Below are 15,975 nucleotides of genomic sequence, written 5' to 3'. Positions count from 1 at the left end.
CACAGGGGCATTGTCATGCTCAAACAGGAGCGGACCTTCCCCAAACTGTTGCCACAAAGTTGGAAGCACAGAACCGTCTAGAATGTCATTGTATGCTGTAGCATTACGATTTCCATTCACTGGAACTAAGGGGCCTAGCCCAAACCAGGAAAAACAGTGAGCTGCAATTGAGGACGAGGCAGCAAGGCAGAAATTTGACAAACTGACTTGTTGGAAAGGTGATATATCCTATGACGGTGCCACATTGAAAATCACGGAGCTCTTCAGTAAGGCCATTCTACTGCCAATGTTTGTCTATTGAGATTGCATGGCTGTGTGCTAAATTTTAGACACCTGTCAGCAACAGGTGTGGCTGAATTTGCCGAATCCACTAATTTGAAGGGGTGTCCACATACGTTTGTATATATAGTGTACATTGGTTGTTCCTCTTTTAATCTGCCTCCTGACATGGTTTCATTTTATGATGTCTTTCATTATCTGTCTGTCATATGTCGATGTTTATCGTTCCATAAACATGTCCATTTATGATAAAGCAGTAAACATTTGGTACGCTGTCCATGGTCCTGAAAGGTGCATTAGGCCTACTCTTTTTAATTTCTCATTCTCTCTCCTCATTTCCCTTTTTTTTCTATTTCTGTCCTTTTTCTCTCTCTCTGTCTCTCTCTCACACCACACACACACACACACACCTGTGTATTACACGTTTGGGTGACCAACAATTGATTCCCATTGAAAATCTTATTTTCCCTTGCCCCTAACCCTAACCTTAACCCCAAACCCCTAAACCTAAACCTAACCCCTAAACCTAATTCTAACCCTAAACCTAACCCCTATGCCTAAAATAACATTTTTCTTTTTTAGGACCGGCCAACTGTTCTCACGTGACCCAATTATCTTTGGTTAACTTTACTTGTGAGGACTTCTGGTCCTCACAAGTATAGTAAAACATAAACACACACACACGTCAGCACAACCTTACTCCCACTGACCATAGAACCATACTGACTCCAACACCAACCATGGGAGTACGGTAGCAGAGAAATCTGGTCATCTACAGCACACGTAAGAAAAAGCGGTGATTTCTTAGGGATCTCATTAGTGTCAGCGTGGGAGAAAATACAGAAATTAGACCTGAAATACAGCAACTCGTTAGAGAGACTGTGTCCCCCCTGGGAACCTGCATCACATACAGTACAGTACTTCCTGTTACACCGTGGCTAATTTATAAATCATGGTATTTTAATGATCTCTGCTTTGCCTTGGTAAATGACCTGATTTTAGGGGTACATGTTACCTGATGAATCCTGGGGCCCTGGCTATACCCTGGCTGTACCAGTTTGAATGTCACCGCTGATGATAGAGGGTTGTGGACGCAGAGGGACCTTTCTGTGTCCTCAAACACTCAAAGAGGAAGGGTTGTGTGGATCAGGAACATATATGTTTATAACTAGCTACATTACTGTGTAGTGTGTATACACATTACTGTGTGTGGTTTCAGGCAGGCTGTTATAAACAACAACATTCTCTTGGGAGAACTATGGAAACCGTGACAGTTATACGAAGTCTAACAGAGATGTGCTTTAGGTCTAAACATTTCCTTACCCATTCGATGCAACTTAAGAGTAATTTGCAGCGCCCAAACCGAATAACTTACGTCGCTTGACAGGATATTCAATTTAGAAGCACAGTAAAAACAACAAAATAATATATATCTTCTTTAGACATCTCCCTGCACAATGCGCTTTCAATGAGGAGAGTGAAAAAAAACGATCTAATAATCTAATTGTATTTGAATATAACTTGTACAGGGGTCCACAGGCAAGGAGCCCAGCTATGTTTATGTTCATGTGTTTCCTCTCCTCGAGCACAAGAAAGCTTTGCTTTGAATTGTACACTCTTAGAAAAAAAAGATGCTATCTAGAACCGAAAAGGGTTCTTTAGCTGTCCCCATAGGATAACCCTTTGAAGAACGCTTATTGGTTCCAAGTAGAACCCTTTTGGTTCCGTGTAGAACCCTTTTGGATTGCATGTAGAAACCTTTCCACAGAGGGTTCTACATGGAACCCAAAAGAGTTCTGCCTGGAACCAAAAATGGTTCTATCTGGAACCAAAAAGGGTTCTTCTATGGGGACAGCCAAAGAAGCCTTTTGGAACCCTTTTTTCTAAGAGTGCAGGGGAGAGGGATGGGAATACGAGACACATAAATGTGGAGGAGGTGTCAGAGAGATGGACATGATGGCCTGTGTGTGGAGTAACAGTTCGAGCATAACACATTGTTGGACTGGTGGATTAGAGTTTGGGTCTATTCAGAGTCTTAGAGGTAACACATCCCTGTTCATGGTTTAATTGAGATTAGGTCAAATGCCTTTAGAGTGCACCAAGCAGAAACTGCATAACAAATACATCTGATTGGCTAAGATCAACAACCCTCACAGCCTGATTAAAAACAGCCTGTCGTAGTAGTATTCTTTGTTCTACCATCAAACAGTCCCATGCTTCTACCAGTCCCACACGTTGGGCCCTTGAGTAAGACATTCAAGCTGAGTTGTTTCGGAAAGAACCCCACTGTATAAATGGAAATTGAGTCCAAAGGGAGCCAAGTGCACTAAAGTTTAGCTCTGAAGTTCAGTGGCTCAGTAGTGAAATTGTTATCATTAATGAGTGGTCCCTTTGGGGGGGAGGGGCTGTGGGGCTGTAATAACAGCATTGTTATTCATGAACATCGTTGCTGAGCCTGCTGAGTTAGCAGCATACCAGGACATTTGCTTAGCCCATAAGACATAATTAGGGCCCTGAGTTTTTTCAGACCACATGGTCTGACCAGGAAAAACTCCTGTTCCTACCCATGCTATTACAGAATGTCTAATCCCAATTAATAGGTGTTAATCTGACAAGAACCAGGCGCCACTGACCTCTGACCAAAGGTGTTCTCATTGCGGTGACAGTGGAGAGTGACGACCCTGTGCCCCTCGCTCCTCACGTCCTGACTCACCGTCCACAGGACTGGGTTACTGGCCCGCGCCCCCAGGAAAGCCACGCCATCCTTCAACTTCACCCTGGAAGAGAGAGAGGTCAGAGGTCAGACAACAACATTAATAGGCCTGATTACTATGTGTGCATCCAAAATGGCCCTGGTCAAAATTTGTGCACTATATAGGAAATAGGGTGACATGTCTTTAATGTGATGTCACTGGTCTAGCATCCTAGGCTATGTGCATGTACTGCATTGTACATGGATTGATCCAGGTCTATTCTAATCCAGATACAGGTTCCATACCATGGGTATTGAACAAGAGTTCCAAAGGTCTTACATACAGAAAGAGTTCACAGTTCACCATAGGAGAATTGGCTCTGAATAAAGCCAAGCCTCACAGCATACTGTTAGCTAGGCTACGAGAAAATGTGATTTGCAGCAAACAAATGTAACACAAACAGATGGCATGTCGGCTGTTTAAAACAATAAAGACGTTGGATGAACTTTGAATGAATCTTCAAGGAACACATTGCAGAACTATAATAAGCAGTTCAAAACAAGCCAGGAACACTACTTAAACCCAATACAACAGGAATTGAATAACCTGTGTCCATATTTACTTCCAAAGGTAGAAACAGGTGGTGCAGTCTATTATGTAAATTCCTCCACACCTGTGTTTTTAAAGGAGCAATCAGAAGTTGCTATATCAATTTTTGGACTCATAAATGAATGATATGTACCCAATGATTCTTGAAGAATATAACTCATCCATCAGAACCCAAAATATAACGTTGTTTTACTCCAATGTTTGTAAACAAAGTAAATGTAAACAAACATTATAGAACCTCAAAACATGGTTAAAACTATCATGTTGATGTCATGGACAGTCAGTCCTTGCATCCACAGCTCTGTCTATGAATTTGAGAGTGGTTACATTTCTCCAGCCCTACCTACCCTCAGCTTTTTACAGAAACAGGGGCGGAGATTATGCTTTGTTATTGTTTCTACTGCTGATTGTCACTTTAAAGAGTATTCAGACCAGAGCTGCCCACTCTCATTTTGATCTGTGCTGTTACCCATGGATAAGGCTGGGAGGCTGGATAGGAGCAGTTACTCTGACCTGCTCTTGTTCTCCATTCTAATGCATGTCCATTTTATTTTATTTTATTCTCTGCCTTGTCAAAGGAAATTGCACTGATGTGTCTAAGCGGCTCTCCCTACGTTTTTCCATCATGACAAATTGCCCTGCTGTTACACAAATTAATCAGTGTTCTTAAATAAAAAAATGAAAAAGAGTAAAGAAGAGATACAGTAGAACGACATTGAGGGAAATTGTTACATGTTAAAACGGAATAAAAAAAAATGAAAAATCACTGTACACTGGGAAGAAGCTGGTAGCAGGGAGAATTTCTCAGATAAAAAAAAATATATATAACAAAAATCGAGTAGCAGATTGTCCTCGTTGCACCCCTGAAAACCGCGAATGACTTCTAACGCACTGAGAAAGTTCAGACATTACGGTGGATAATGACGTGACAAACCGCGCTCGGACCAAAGGGAGAGAGGGCGGCACACATCTCCCGACTCGGACTGGCTTCTCCTTTGATCTTATCAGGCAGTTGCAGCTAGCAGTAATAACTTGGCTGTGTTCAGTGTGGAGCTCCTGACGAGCCCAGATAAAGGCCAGCTACAGCCGACGCCACTGCCGAGGTGGCTGAGGAGTTATTGATGGCCCCCAGCTCTCTGCATGGGCTTCTCAAATGGCACCCTATTACCTATTGAGTGTGCACATTTTGACCAGGACCCATAAGGCTATGGTCAAAAGTTGTGCACTATGTAGGGAATGGGGTGCCATTTGAGACACATCTCTGTGTTCTTTCTCAACCTGGTTGGAGCTTCACTCTGTAATGACTCCATCCTGAAGACACACGGGAAGACAATTAGTTGATAAACAAATCGACAGCCCGCATCTATAGGGTTCAGATATTGAACCTCAAACTTCAGTTTCAGATGAACGAGGCACAACAGATAATAAGCCCATATGACCGACTCTCTCTCTCTCCCTCAATTCAGTTTTCAATTTAAGGTGCTTTATTGGCATGGGAAACACATGTTTATATTTCCAAAGCAAGTGATATAAATAATAAACAAAAGTAAAAATGAACAACAGTAAACATTACACTCACAGAAGTTCCAAAAGAATAAAGACATTTCAAATGTCATATTATGTCTATATACAGTGTTTCAACAATGTGCAAATAGTTAAAGTACAAAAGGGAAAATAAATAAACATAAATATAGGTTTTATTTACAATGGTGTGTGTGGTCTCTCTCAGGCAGTGCACTTCTCTTGCTGCTTCTCTCTTCTCTCCTCTCATTTTCTCTCCCTCATTTCCACCCGCTCTCTCTCACTCTCATCTATCCATCTGACATGCAAACTCCAGCAGCATGGCCAGCAGAAAACAAGCATCAGGGGTAAATTAAGAAAGGGCATGTTTTAAATGAGATTGGTTTGGCTAATATGATTTCTGGGGAGAGGGAGAGAGGAGACGCAATAAAGGAAAGCAATTTAAAGAGTAGACCCACTTTCCCATGCATCAGCACATGAAGCAGCCTCATTAATTCCACAGCAACCTGTGCATCAGTTAGATGAGTATTTACAGATGTGATGAGGGTGTCAGCAGAGACTAGGAGAGAGGCTGATCTCTCTCTGATGGATGTTCACAACAGACACGCCAGGGCTATCAGTGGTCAAACAGCACGTCAACATGCCCGCTCCACGCCTAATGAAATACGGACATGCATTGATATTAATGACTTTCAGAAAGCAGGAAATTAAACATGAGAAATATGAATGGCCTGCCATTAGGACTAGTGAGATTGATGTACTAGGGTGTGTAAATCATTTGGGAAAGCTATGTATATCATTGATATACAGTAGGCTACATCTGACACATTGCATATACACAACACGCACGCACACACACACAGACAGAGCTGCATGTACCATTATCAGCTCGGGGCACAGATTACCCCAGCTCCCACAAATGGCTTTTAATTGGTGGAAAAACTGAGCCAGGGTATAACACAGAGTATGAGTTCACAATAATATACAAAAACAGGAAACATAAGAGCGGGAGGAAAGTGGCCTGAAATATCCATTGAAAGGTTGCTGGACCGAATTCCCAGAGCTGAAGGTAAAAATCTGTTGTTCTGCCCCTGAACAAGGCAGTTAACCCACTGTTCACCGGTAGACCGTCATTGTAAATAAGAATTTGTTATTAACTGACTTGCCTATTTAAACAAAGGTTTAAAAAAAATAAAAAATTCTGTCGCCCAGCAATGTCAGCTAATTTCATTATACTGAAACATGACATTACCATTATAAGATTTATAGGATACTGCAAATAATAATACATTTCTACCAAATGATTAGACACCGTCACATAAAAAGACAGCACACATTTGGTTCCCATGGTAATGACTGGAGAGAAGAATTGGCTGAGACAAAGAATTGGCAGTAGAGAGATGGGAGGGCCAGAGAGCAAAGTGGTGATGGGCCCAGTTGAGAATTCAAATGGAAGCTTGTATAAAGATCTTGGTGGTGAGGTCTGGGCAGGGAGGACGGCTTGATGTAAAGGCAAGCTGAGTGGAATGGAAAGCTTGCTGGCTCCCTGCACCGGACCAGCCTGATTGGATAAGACAGGACCTGTTTGAGGTTAGACAATGTGAGGGCCCGGGAGGACAGAGACGATTGGCTAGATTTAAAGGAGGGTCCTTCTAACTGTACTCCATCTTTCACGGACGTCGTTGTGGAAATGACCGGACCAAGGTGCAGCGTTGTGAGTGTACATTTTCCTTTATTTATGTCGCCAACAAAACAAGGAACAAAGAAACAACCGTGACGCTTACTAGTGCTATACAGGCCACTAACAAAAACAACTACCCACGAAATACAAAGGAAAAAAGGCTGCCTAAGTATGATTCCCAATCAGAGGCAACGATAGACAGCTGTCACTGATTGAGAACCATACCCGGCCAAAACATAGAAACAGAAAACATAGAAATAAAGAAACTAGAATGCCCACCCTAGTCACACACTGTCCTACCCAAAATAGAGAATAAAAGCCTCTCTATGACTAGGGTGGGCATTCTAGTTTCTTTATTTCTAAAGAATGAGAGGCGCCACCAAAGTGGGGGGAACCAGAGGCGGAGGGGGGTCTACGTCCCGCACTAGAGCCGCCGCCGTAAGGGATGCCCACCAGGACCCTCCCTTTTAAAGTCAGGTTTTGAGGCCTGAGTCCGCACCTTTGGGGGGGGGGGTACTGTCCTGCCCTGGCCATAGAGAGGCTTTTATTCTCTATGTTGGGTAGGACAGGGTGTGACTGGTGTGGGCATTCTAGTTTCTTTATTTCTATGTTTTCTGTTTCTATGTTTTGGCTGGGTATGGTTCTCAATCAGGGACAGCTGTCTATCATTGTCTCTGAATTGGAATCATACTTAGACAGCCTTTTTCCATTTTGTTATTGTGGGTAGTTATCTTTGTTAGTGGCACTATAGCCCTCGTAAGCTTCACGGTCGTTTCTTGTTTTGTTGGCGATATTTATATAAATAAAGTAATGTACACTCACCACACTGCACCTTGGTCCGGTCATTTCCACGACGACGCCCGTGGCACCATCACACATATACCATATGAATTCAATCCCTTTCTGGTTGCACCCCATTTGATTCGAACAAAACTTTCCAAACTTGTTTGCCCATGGTAGAAGTGGTCAGAAAGTTACTTTTTGGACCTGAATGCCATTTAGGAGATAGAGGTGCATTTTGCATACCCCACCCTACCCTGAGTCATCCATGTCTTCATCACTGAAAAATATAAATGGTTGAGTTTGATATCATTTGAAAGCTCACAAGCAGGGTTGTGCAGTTTTTTTAGAATATCATGAAAAAAATGTTTTTTAATTAAACCGATACCATGTTTGAACCTTTAATGTAAATAATTTAAAAAAATGCGTAAACTCCGATTTTTTTCTATGTTCATATACAGTATGTTGAAGCTTAGACCCTATTTTACATAATCTTAGCTGTTTGTGTTGAGACAATATGCTTTTAAATACAGGGTGGGTGTCATGTTTTGGCTGATAAATGCACACACACCAGAAGGGTAAAACTAACCTGTCTCATGACGATGTGTCTATATAATAGAGCTAACATACTGGGGGAGTGAGCCCTGGGACAAAGCTAACCTTTTGGGAAGATAAATGAAAGTTAGAACCCTCCTACTGATATCAGGCAGTACAAAGACGCTATGCACCTCCTTAAGCGTCATACGTTACACACTGGACCTATCAAAGACAAAGCAACCCCAAAAAAGCACACGTGACCCTGCCTCGGAGATTCATTAACATTAGCGTAAAACATCCAGAGATAAACTCCTGTGGAAATACTGTAATGATCAACACGTGAGATCTTCGCAATGGCGATTCTTCTGTCACGTCTGCTCCCGCTCTTCCTTTCCCCTGGTGCTTGAGGGCGCCAGGATGCCCTGCATCACACACTCCTGCCATCCATCACACACAGCTGCCTTCCCTCGTCACGCGCGCCAGAGATATTGGTCTCACCTGGACTCACTTATCACCTGTTTATTTCCTCCACTATATTTGTCAGATCCCTGCTCTGTTCCCCACTGCTGCATTGTATTGTTTTTGTCTTTAGTATTAGTTTGCTGACACTGTTCCTGTCTCGTCTATTTCAGTTGTTTATTAAATGTTTTACTCCCTGTACCTGCTTCGTCTCTCCAGCGTCATTCCATGTGACAGAATGCAGCAGCCAACATACGAAGCATCAGGGAGTACTAGCGTTCGGGTTGGTATGGAGACGTCGGCTCTGCGTCGCCACCTATGGAACCGCGGGTGCCGAGCCAGCTCGTCAGGCTTCCACGCCCTAGCTGGCTCGAGGTTTCCTTGCCCCGGTTGGCTCGGACAGCACGTTGGATCCCCCGTCGGGCCTCAGCCGGATCGTCAGTTCTTGTTTGCCCAGCCGGTCCAGGAGTTTTTTTGTTTTGTTTGTTTTGTTGGTGACGTCGGGGTGGATTCTGCCACCGATGGAACCGGGGGTGCCTAAGCCAGCCCGTCGGGCATCCACACCCTGGCTGGCTCGAGAGGTTTCCTTGCCTTAGTTGGCTCAGCGGCTTCCCATCCCACGTCACTCTCCACCGGATCATCGGGCTCCCTCTCTGCAGCAGGATCGACAGGCATCTTGCTTCAGCCGGAACGTCAGGCTCTCACGCTCCTGCCGGTTCGTCGGGCTTTCAAGCCTCAACCAGCTTGCCCAGCACCCATGTCTCGGCCGGTTCCCCAGGTAGGACAACGGGTGGCTCCCCAAGAGGGGGAGGGGGTACTGTCACGTCTGCTCCCGCTCTTCCCCCCTCTGGCGCTTGAGTGCGCCAGGATGCCCTGCATTACACACTCCTGCCATCCATCACACACACCTGCCTTCTCTCGTCACGCGCATCAGCGTTATTGGTCTCACCTGGACTCACTTATCACCTGTTTATTTCCTCCACTATATTTGTCAGATCCCTGCTCTGTTCTCCACTTCTGCATTGATGGTTTTTGTCTTTAGTATTAGTTTGCTGACGCTGTTCCTGTCTCATTCTATGTTCATCTTTCTAAATGTTTTACTCCCCGTACCTGCTTCGTTTCTTCAGCGTCATCCCATGGGAAATCTTCAGCCTAATTTGAACTACAACAGATACTACCTCAAGTGGATACAACTCAACTTACTCCACGATAATAAATTGATTTAATATTTGATTAATGAAATACCATAACAAACAGCAAATCTCCAGGACCAACACATTTTCTTAATTTTAGAGATGGGCATTCTTGTCAAGTTGCTGCATACCCTCCATTCCCCCCATCCATCTAGTAATTGATACAGATTGGGATAACAGTCTCTCAGGTGGAATCAGACCAATGCAGCAGCACCTGTCTTATGCAGCTCAACAATACTTTAGTGATTTTGTCTCTGCGTGAACACTGCCTCTGTGAACCAGCGGGTAGCAGCAGGGCTGCTAAACACAGCCAAGGATTAGTGTTCTCAGCAGGTGAGGATGTACTTGCTCCCCACGTCCCAGATACTCAAAAAGCCACAACGATGCTGCAGTCAGTCAAGCCACTGAGTCAAACAGCCAATAAAGCTCAGTTAACCGAATTCATTCAGTCACTTATCATTCGTGTGGTATGTCAGGGTGACATCTGGGAAGCATGTACTGTGCAGGGGCTATGTCAATTGTAAGATATGATGAGGATTAGGACTAACGATGGGGAGCTGCTAGTCTGCTGCTCCTCTGACTTCCTTCCCTTTATGTGTCAATAGTTAGGCTGGCCCACTATGGCTCAGTCACTGTGACATTGGAACATGGGAAGTGTGTGTTAATGGCTAGAGCCCTCTTGCACCAGGGTCCCAGACAGCCACTCAGCCCACTGACATATTATCTGGTTCATGCTTAGTAAAACCACTTATACACTCCATTTGCTGGAAGATACACTGTGATGTAGACCCTCTGCTAAACCACTGGATGGAATTGTCATGGGGGATTGTCCATCAAATTGACCAGTCTATCTTTAAATGTTTACTCTTTAATGTGACTTAAAATATGTATTTGCCTCTTTTTTTTCTTTCATTCCAGTCTCTATAGCGGTCATGCTTAAACTATGCTCTCTCTCTATCATATAATGTCACATAAGCTTTATTACATAAAACAAAAAAAGGCTTCTGATTCAATTCATGTAAGACTAAGTTAAGAATAGACAGCTCACAGTGGATGATGTCAGTAGCTCACAGTGGTTGATGTCAGTAGCTCACAGTGGTTGATGTCAGTAGCTCACAGTGTTTGATGTCAGTAGCTCACAGTGGTTGATGTCAGTAGCTCACAGTGGTTGATGTCAGTAGCTCACAGTGGTTGGTGTCAGTAGCTCACAGTGGTTGATGTCAGTAGCTCACAGTGGTTGGTGTCAGTAGCTCACAGTGGTTGAATGTCAGTAGCTCACAGTGGTTGGTGTCAGTAGCTCACAGTGGTTGGTGTCAGTAGCTCACAGTGGTTGATGTCCTTTATGAGGATATCCTATAGGAGGCACTGTTGATTCTTATGAAGGTTCCGTACTGTAAACTGTGGTCCGTAATTTCATAGGATCTTTATAACCTGAACGGCATTAACCTTTTATGCAAGTAAAGTACATAATAAAACATGTAATGACAGGCCTGATGGAAATAGAAAACAAATTTGGTAAACCTTCCAAATGTCGACAAAACCAAATATGCTAGACAATGAGGGATTATGCAAGAAATGTCGGTGGAAACACTTTTATGTGCAAATATTGAAATAATAACCATTATATCAAAGTAAACTAGGCAGTCACACGATGACGTATGTGTTCTTCCCACTACGACTCGTCGGGAAAGCATGCAGTTTATTAGGATACAGTTGAAATAAGTTAAGGTCAAACTTCACAGCTTGATGCTCCTTTCCAATAAATATTGAGGGTCTTATTCTGATGACATGATGATCGATGCTTCACTGCCGTTTGGCAAATAATTCTAATCTTGCTCTTTTCTCATTAATAATCTCATCATGTAGACTAGCCCAGACTGTATCTGCTAAGGTGCACATGCAATAACAGAGTGGGAATATTCGCTATATAACGCAACAAGGCACAGCCTTTTATCCACAACGAGTCAATTTGACGGAAACACATAGTTGGAAAATGTGCATATTGTTTTAATGTGGATTTTAGAATAGTAGCATGAAAATCTGCCGTGAATTGAAAGGAAACCTAGCTTGTGACTGACAAGTGAGTGCACCTGTCACAGCGAGCGTGGGGTTACCGTGTGAAATCTCAGGGACAGTGTTGTATTCACTAGACAAAACAGACACAAAAGGGTGAAATTGGGGGAGATACTATTTATGCTATTTTTCTCCCCAATTTTGTGATATCCAAATGATAGTTACGATCTTGTCTCGTCGCTGCAACTCCTCACCGCACTCAGTAGTCACGGATTCCCGGTCACGGCCGGCTGTGACACAGCCTGGGATCGAACCCGATGCTGTAGTGGCACCTCAGCACTGCAATGTAGTGTCTTAGACCGCAAGTCAGCCGGGAGGCTTGCAGCTTTCTTTTCTGTTGCAAGACGTTTTTCTATGACATGAACTAGTAAATGGTAAACGCGTTTGGTGCTGCTGCTTTGAAAGTGGTTGTAAAGATGTATGCTGAGAGTCGGGAAGCAAGTTCAGGGAGTGAATACATTTAATTAATAAATGAACAAAATAAGAAACACACAGCGCACCGACATGAAACAGGAACAACAACGACTTGGGAAGAAACCAAAGCGAGTGACACATAAAGGGCAGGTAATCAAGGAGTTGATGGAGTCCAGGTTAGTGTCATTATGCGCTTAACAGGTGTGTGCCCTAAAGAGCAGCCTGGTGACCTAGAGGACGGAGAGGGAGCCCACGTGACAGTGGTGTGGCGGCACTGGGGCAAATTCTGTCCCGCCACACGTTTTCCGGCAGCTCTGTCATTTATTCTAAAAAGCTAGATACACCTATTTTAAATTACCAGAAGGAAAATGTTTCAAATTACATTAAACTAGCAGCTGAATCCCATTACCGCACAGCAAAAAACATTGGGTTATTTTCACAACCCAATAGATTTATGGCTCTAGAGACATTTTGCTGGATTATTTTCCAAATGCTGGGTTGTTTTTGTAGTGACAACGGGTTGGGTACAAGGTACATTTGTCATAAAAACCCAAAGAACGGACACTGGTTGACATCAAATCTGTGCAAAGCCCATTGGCACTTGTTGTGCCACTAGATAGCAAAAGCAGGTATGTTAACCTTTATTTATTGTAATTTAAATGAGCTAATTATTTCGTTATATACCTCAATTGTTATTTCATATAATTATGGTGACTTCACAGCAATTGCTATACAGCTAGCCAGCATTCAGCTAGATAGCAGGCTTAGCTAACATTAAATAAAAAATCTCCCTACTTTATATCTCATAGCTAATCTTGTCACAAGACTTTTTCAATGAAATTGGCCTATGTTGTCTCTATAACCTGTTATTGTTTTATTGTTACAGCCACTGACTGTGTGCAGGACAAGAGAGTGGAAAATCTGTTCCCGATTTAAAATATTTGCTGCCAAGGTGAGTCTAGCTCAGAAACCAGCTAGCTAGCTATATTGTGCAAAAATATAAACACAACATGTAAAGTGTTGGTCCCATGTTTCTGGAGCTGAAATAAAATATCCCAGAAATGTTTCATCCGAATGTTGAATGTTAATTTCTCTACCATAAGCCGCATCCGACATCGTTTTAGAGAATTTGGCAGTACGTCCAACCGGCCTCACAACCGCACACCACGTGTAAACACGCCAGCCCAGGACCTCCACATCCGGCTTCTTCACCTGCGGGGTTGTCTGAGACCAGCCACCTGGACAGCTGATGAAACTGAGGAGTATTTCTGTCTGTAAAAAGCCCTTTTGTGGGGAAAACTCATTCTGATTCTAGTTTTTATTGCATTGGTTCTTTTGTTGCCTTGACTCTTTCTTACATCTGATAAAGCTCTTCAGGTAGCCAAGGAGGGTACTGAGTATTTATAAGTATATAGGCATTAATGTAATATGACCATTTCTACAATGCAGTCCACCTGTACTGTCACTGGAGCAGAGAAATGCCCTTATCCAGATGACAAAGACATTTCTAACAGACCTGCTAAACCTTCTTTGTTTTGTACTTTTAAGGTTAGCAGTAGCCTACCTCCAGCAGGCAGAGTCAATAAACATTTGTCCACCAGCTCAGGGACAAGCTACACTGCTCACAGCCCTGTGTAATGTTCAATGTCATTTAATTTGCTGGACACTTGCTGGACCTTTTGAAACAGTATCTTTGTCTAGTTTGTAACTTTTTAATTGTTTTACTTCCCATGAGTTCGGGATAGGGAGGGTGATGAGTGGGAGTGGGTTATCAATGGTAATGTATTTAATAAGTTTGCATTTTAAACACAACTATTTAATATTAATAATCACATTGTAATTCTAGGACAAATCAGATATATTATCATTCCTAATCTCAATATATATTTAAATTAATGATAAATAACAAAATAAACTAATATAGATTGGTTATTAAAAACATCTTTTGGGTTATAGTTAACCCAACTCCATCATCAAGTTAGCTGACAACACAACAGTGGTAGGCCTGATTACCAACAATGATGAGAAGAGGTTAGAGTCCTGGAGAAGTGGTTCCAGGGAAATAACCTCTCAACCGAACAAAGGCACTGATCCTGGACTATAGGAGACAGAGGGAGCACGCTGACCATCCTCATTGACGGGGCCGCAGTGGATATGGTCACGTCACTTAAGGCCTGATATGGTCTCTCCACACTGACACCGTGGGGAAGAAGGCGTGTCAGAAATTCGGCATCCTCCCCTAAGACCCTCACAAACTTCTACAGATGCACCATTGAGAGCATTCTGTTGGGATGCATAACCTCACCACCCTCAACCGCCTGACTCTCCAGAGGGTGGTGTGGTGGGACACTGCCTGCCCTCCAGGACATTTACGCCACTCGGTATCAAGGGAATGCCAAAAAGATCATTAAGGACCTCCATTACTCAAGCCACGGACTGTTTACTTGGCTACCATCTGAAAGACGGAGACAGTACAGGTGCATCAGTCGGGACCAAGAGACTGAAAGACAGCATCTGTTAAACTGCAATCACTAGCACCTAACCCTAAAACTAACCCTTGCTCCTAACCCTAATTCTAACCTTAACCCTAAACCCCCTAGAAACCCCCTAGAAATAGCATTTGACCTTGTTCCCAGTTGGTCAAATTTTTGTTTGTTTACTAATCTTGTGGGGACTTCTGGTTCCCACAAGTATTGTTAAGCAAGTCCACACACACACATTTGAAATACTTTATTTTATAAACCAAACAAATTTACATTAAAAAAGGAATCAAACATTTCAAAGGTACCTGTATGCATGGCACTCAAGGATACCGAAAGCAACTCCTTCTCCAAACAGTTAGGCTGCCCACGACAGCTGAAACAGAGAAGTACCTAGCCAACTGCTTTGACCTAGTTTTTGTCAGGCTCACAATCTGGAGGCCACGCACTGCAAGCCTGTGTACGTGGCCAAGACTGCCAAATATCAGCACCACCAGCTTGCACCTACACCCGAGGCTGTCCAAGCATGCCACGAGGGGCTGGCACTTAAGCGAACACACACACACAGCCAACGCTGCTGTCCCATGTATTAGAGTAGGTATTCCCAAATAAAAATGTGATTCACATTGAAAAAAACGTTAAAAATAGAGACACATACCAGCTCTACTGGTACTGTAGTACTGCTAATACCAGCAGTACTACACCTGCACCTGTCGATGACACAAGTTGTTCTGCTTTCACGAACACATCCAATGATAGCATCAGTAATTCTACATTTGTTGTTAGCCCAACTAGTATGGACACTGACAGTTGTGAATCTGATGCAGCCGAAGAGCTACTGCCTTTACCCAGGAAAGCACCGAACAACAGACAGGAACGTTGGACCATTGAAAAGGTGCAAATATTATGAGAACTACATTGATTTGGGGTTCACTTATATTGGGAGTAGTGTCTTTCCTCAGCCACTGTGGTATATGTGCAAAAGTACTATCTCACAACTCAACGAAACCTTCACTCTTGTGCAGACATTTAGAAACAAAACACGGCAATTTGAAAAATGAGCCACATAAGTTTTTTGAGCAAGAATAAAGATGACTTTCGGGTAGTAAAACATGTATAAAAGCAACAGATAACATTAATAAGGAGAGGAGAGGCAAGACCCATACTATTGTGAAGGACTTCACTACTCCTGCTGCCGCGGATATGGCTGGTACAATGCTGGGGGGAAAAGCCCAAAAAACTATACTGACAATGTC

At 43.1% G+C, this 15,975-nt stretch overlaps 1 protein-coding gene across 1 annotated transcript in view; it reads right to left on the bottom strand.

Moving 5' to 3' along the window:
• The window catches only part of LOC135543804 (transmembrane protein 132C-like), a 171,784-nt gene that overhangs the window by 135,710 nt on the left and 20,099 nt on the right, over window positions 1–15,975 (bottom strand). The window contains exon 3 of the mRNA XM_064971138.1: window positions 2,913–3,056. Coding sequence (XP_064827210.1) covers window positions 2,913–3,056 — 144 coding nt within the window. The remainder of the gene's footprint in view (window positions 1–2,912; window positions 3,057–15,975) is intronic.

The sequence above is a fragment of the Oncorhynchus masou genome, chromosome 8, assembly GCF_036934945.1.
Source record: "Oncorhynchus masou masou isolate Uvic2021 chromosome 8, UVic_Omas_1.1, whole genome shotgun sequence".
NCBI lineage: Eukaryota > Metazoa > Chordata > Actinopteri > Salmoniformes > Salmonidae > Oncorhynchus > Oncorhynchus masou.
Note: the sequence above shows the minus strand (reverse complement) of the source record. Positions and strands in the feature narration are given on the sequence as shown.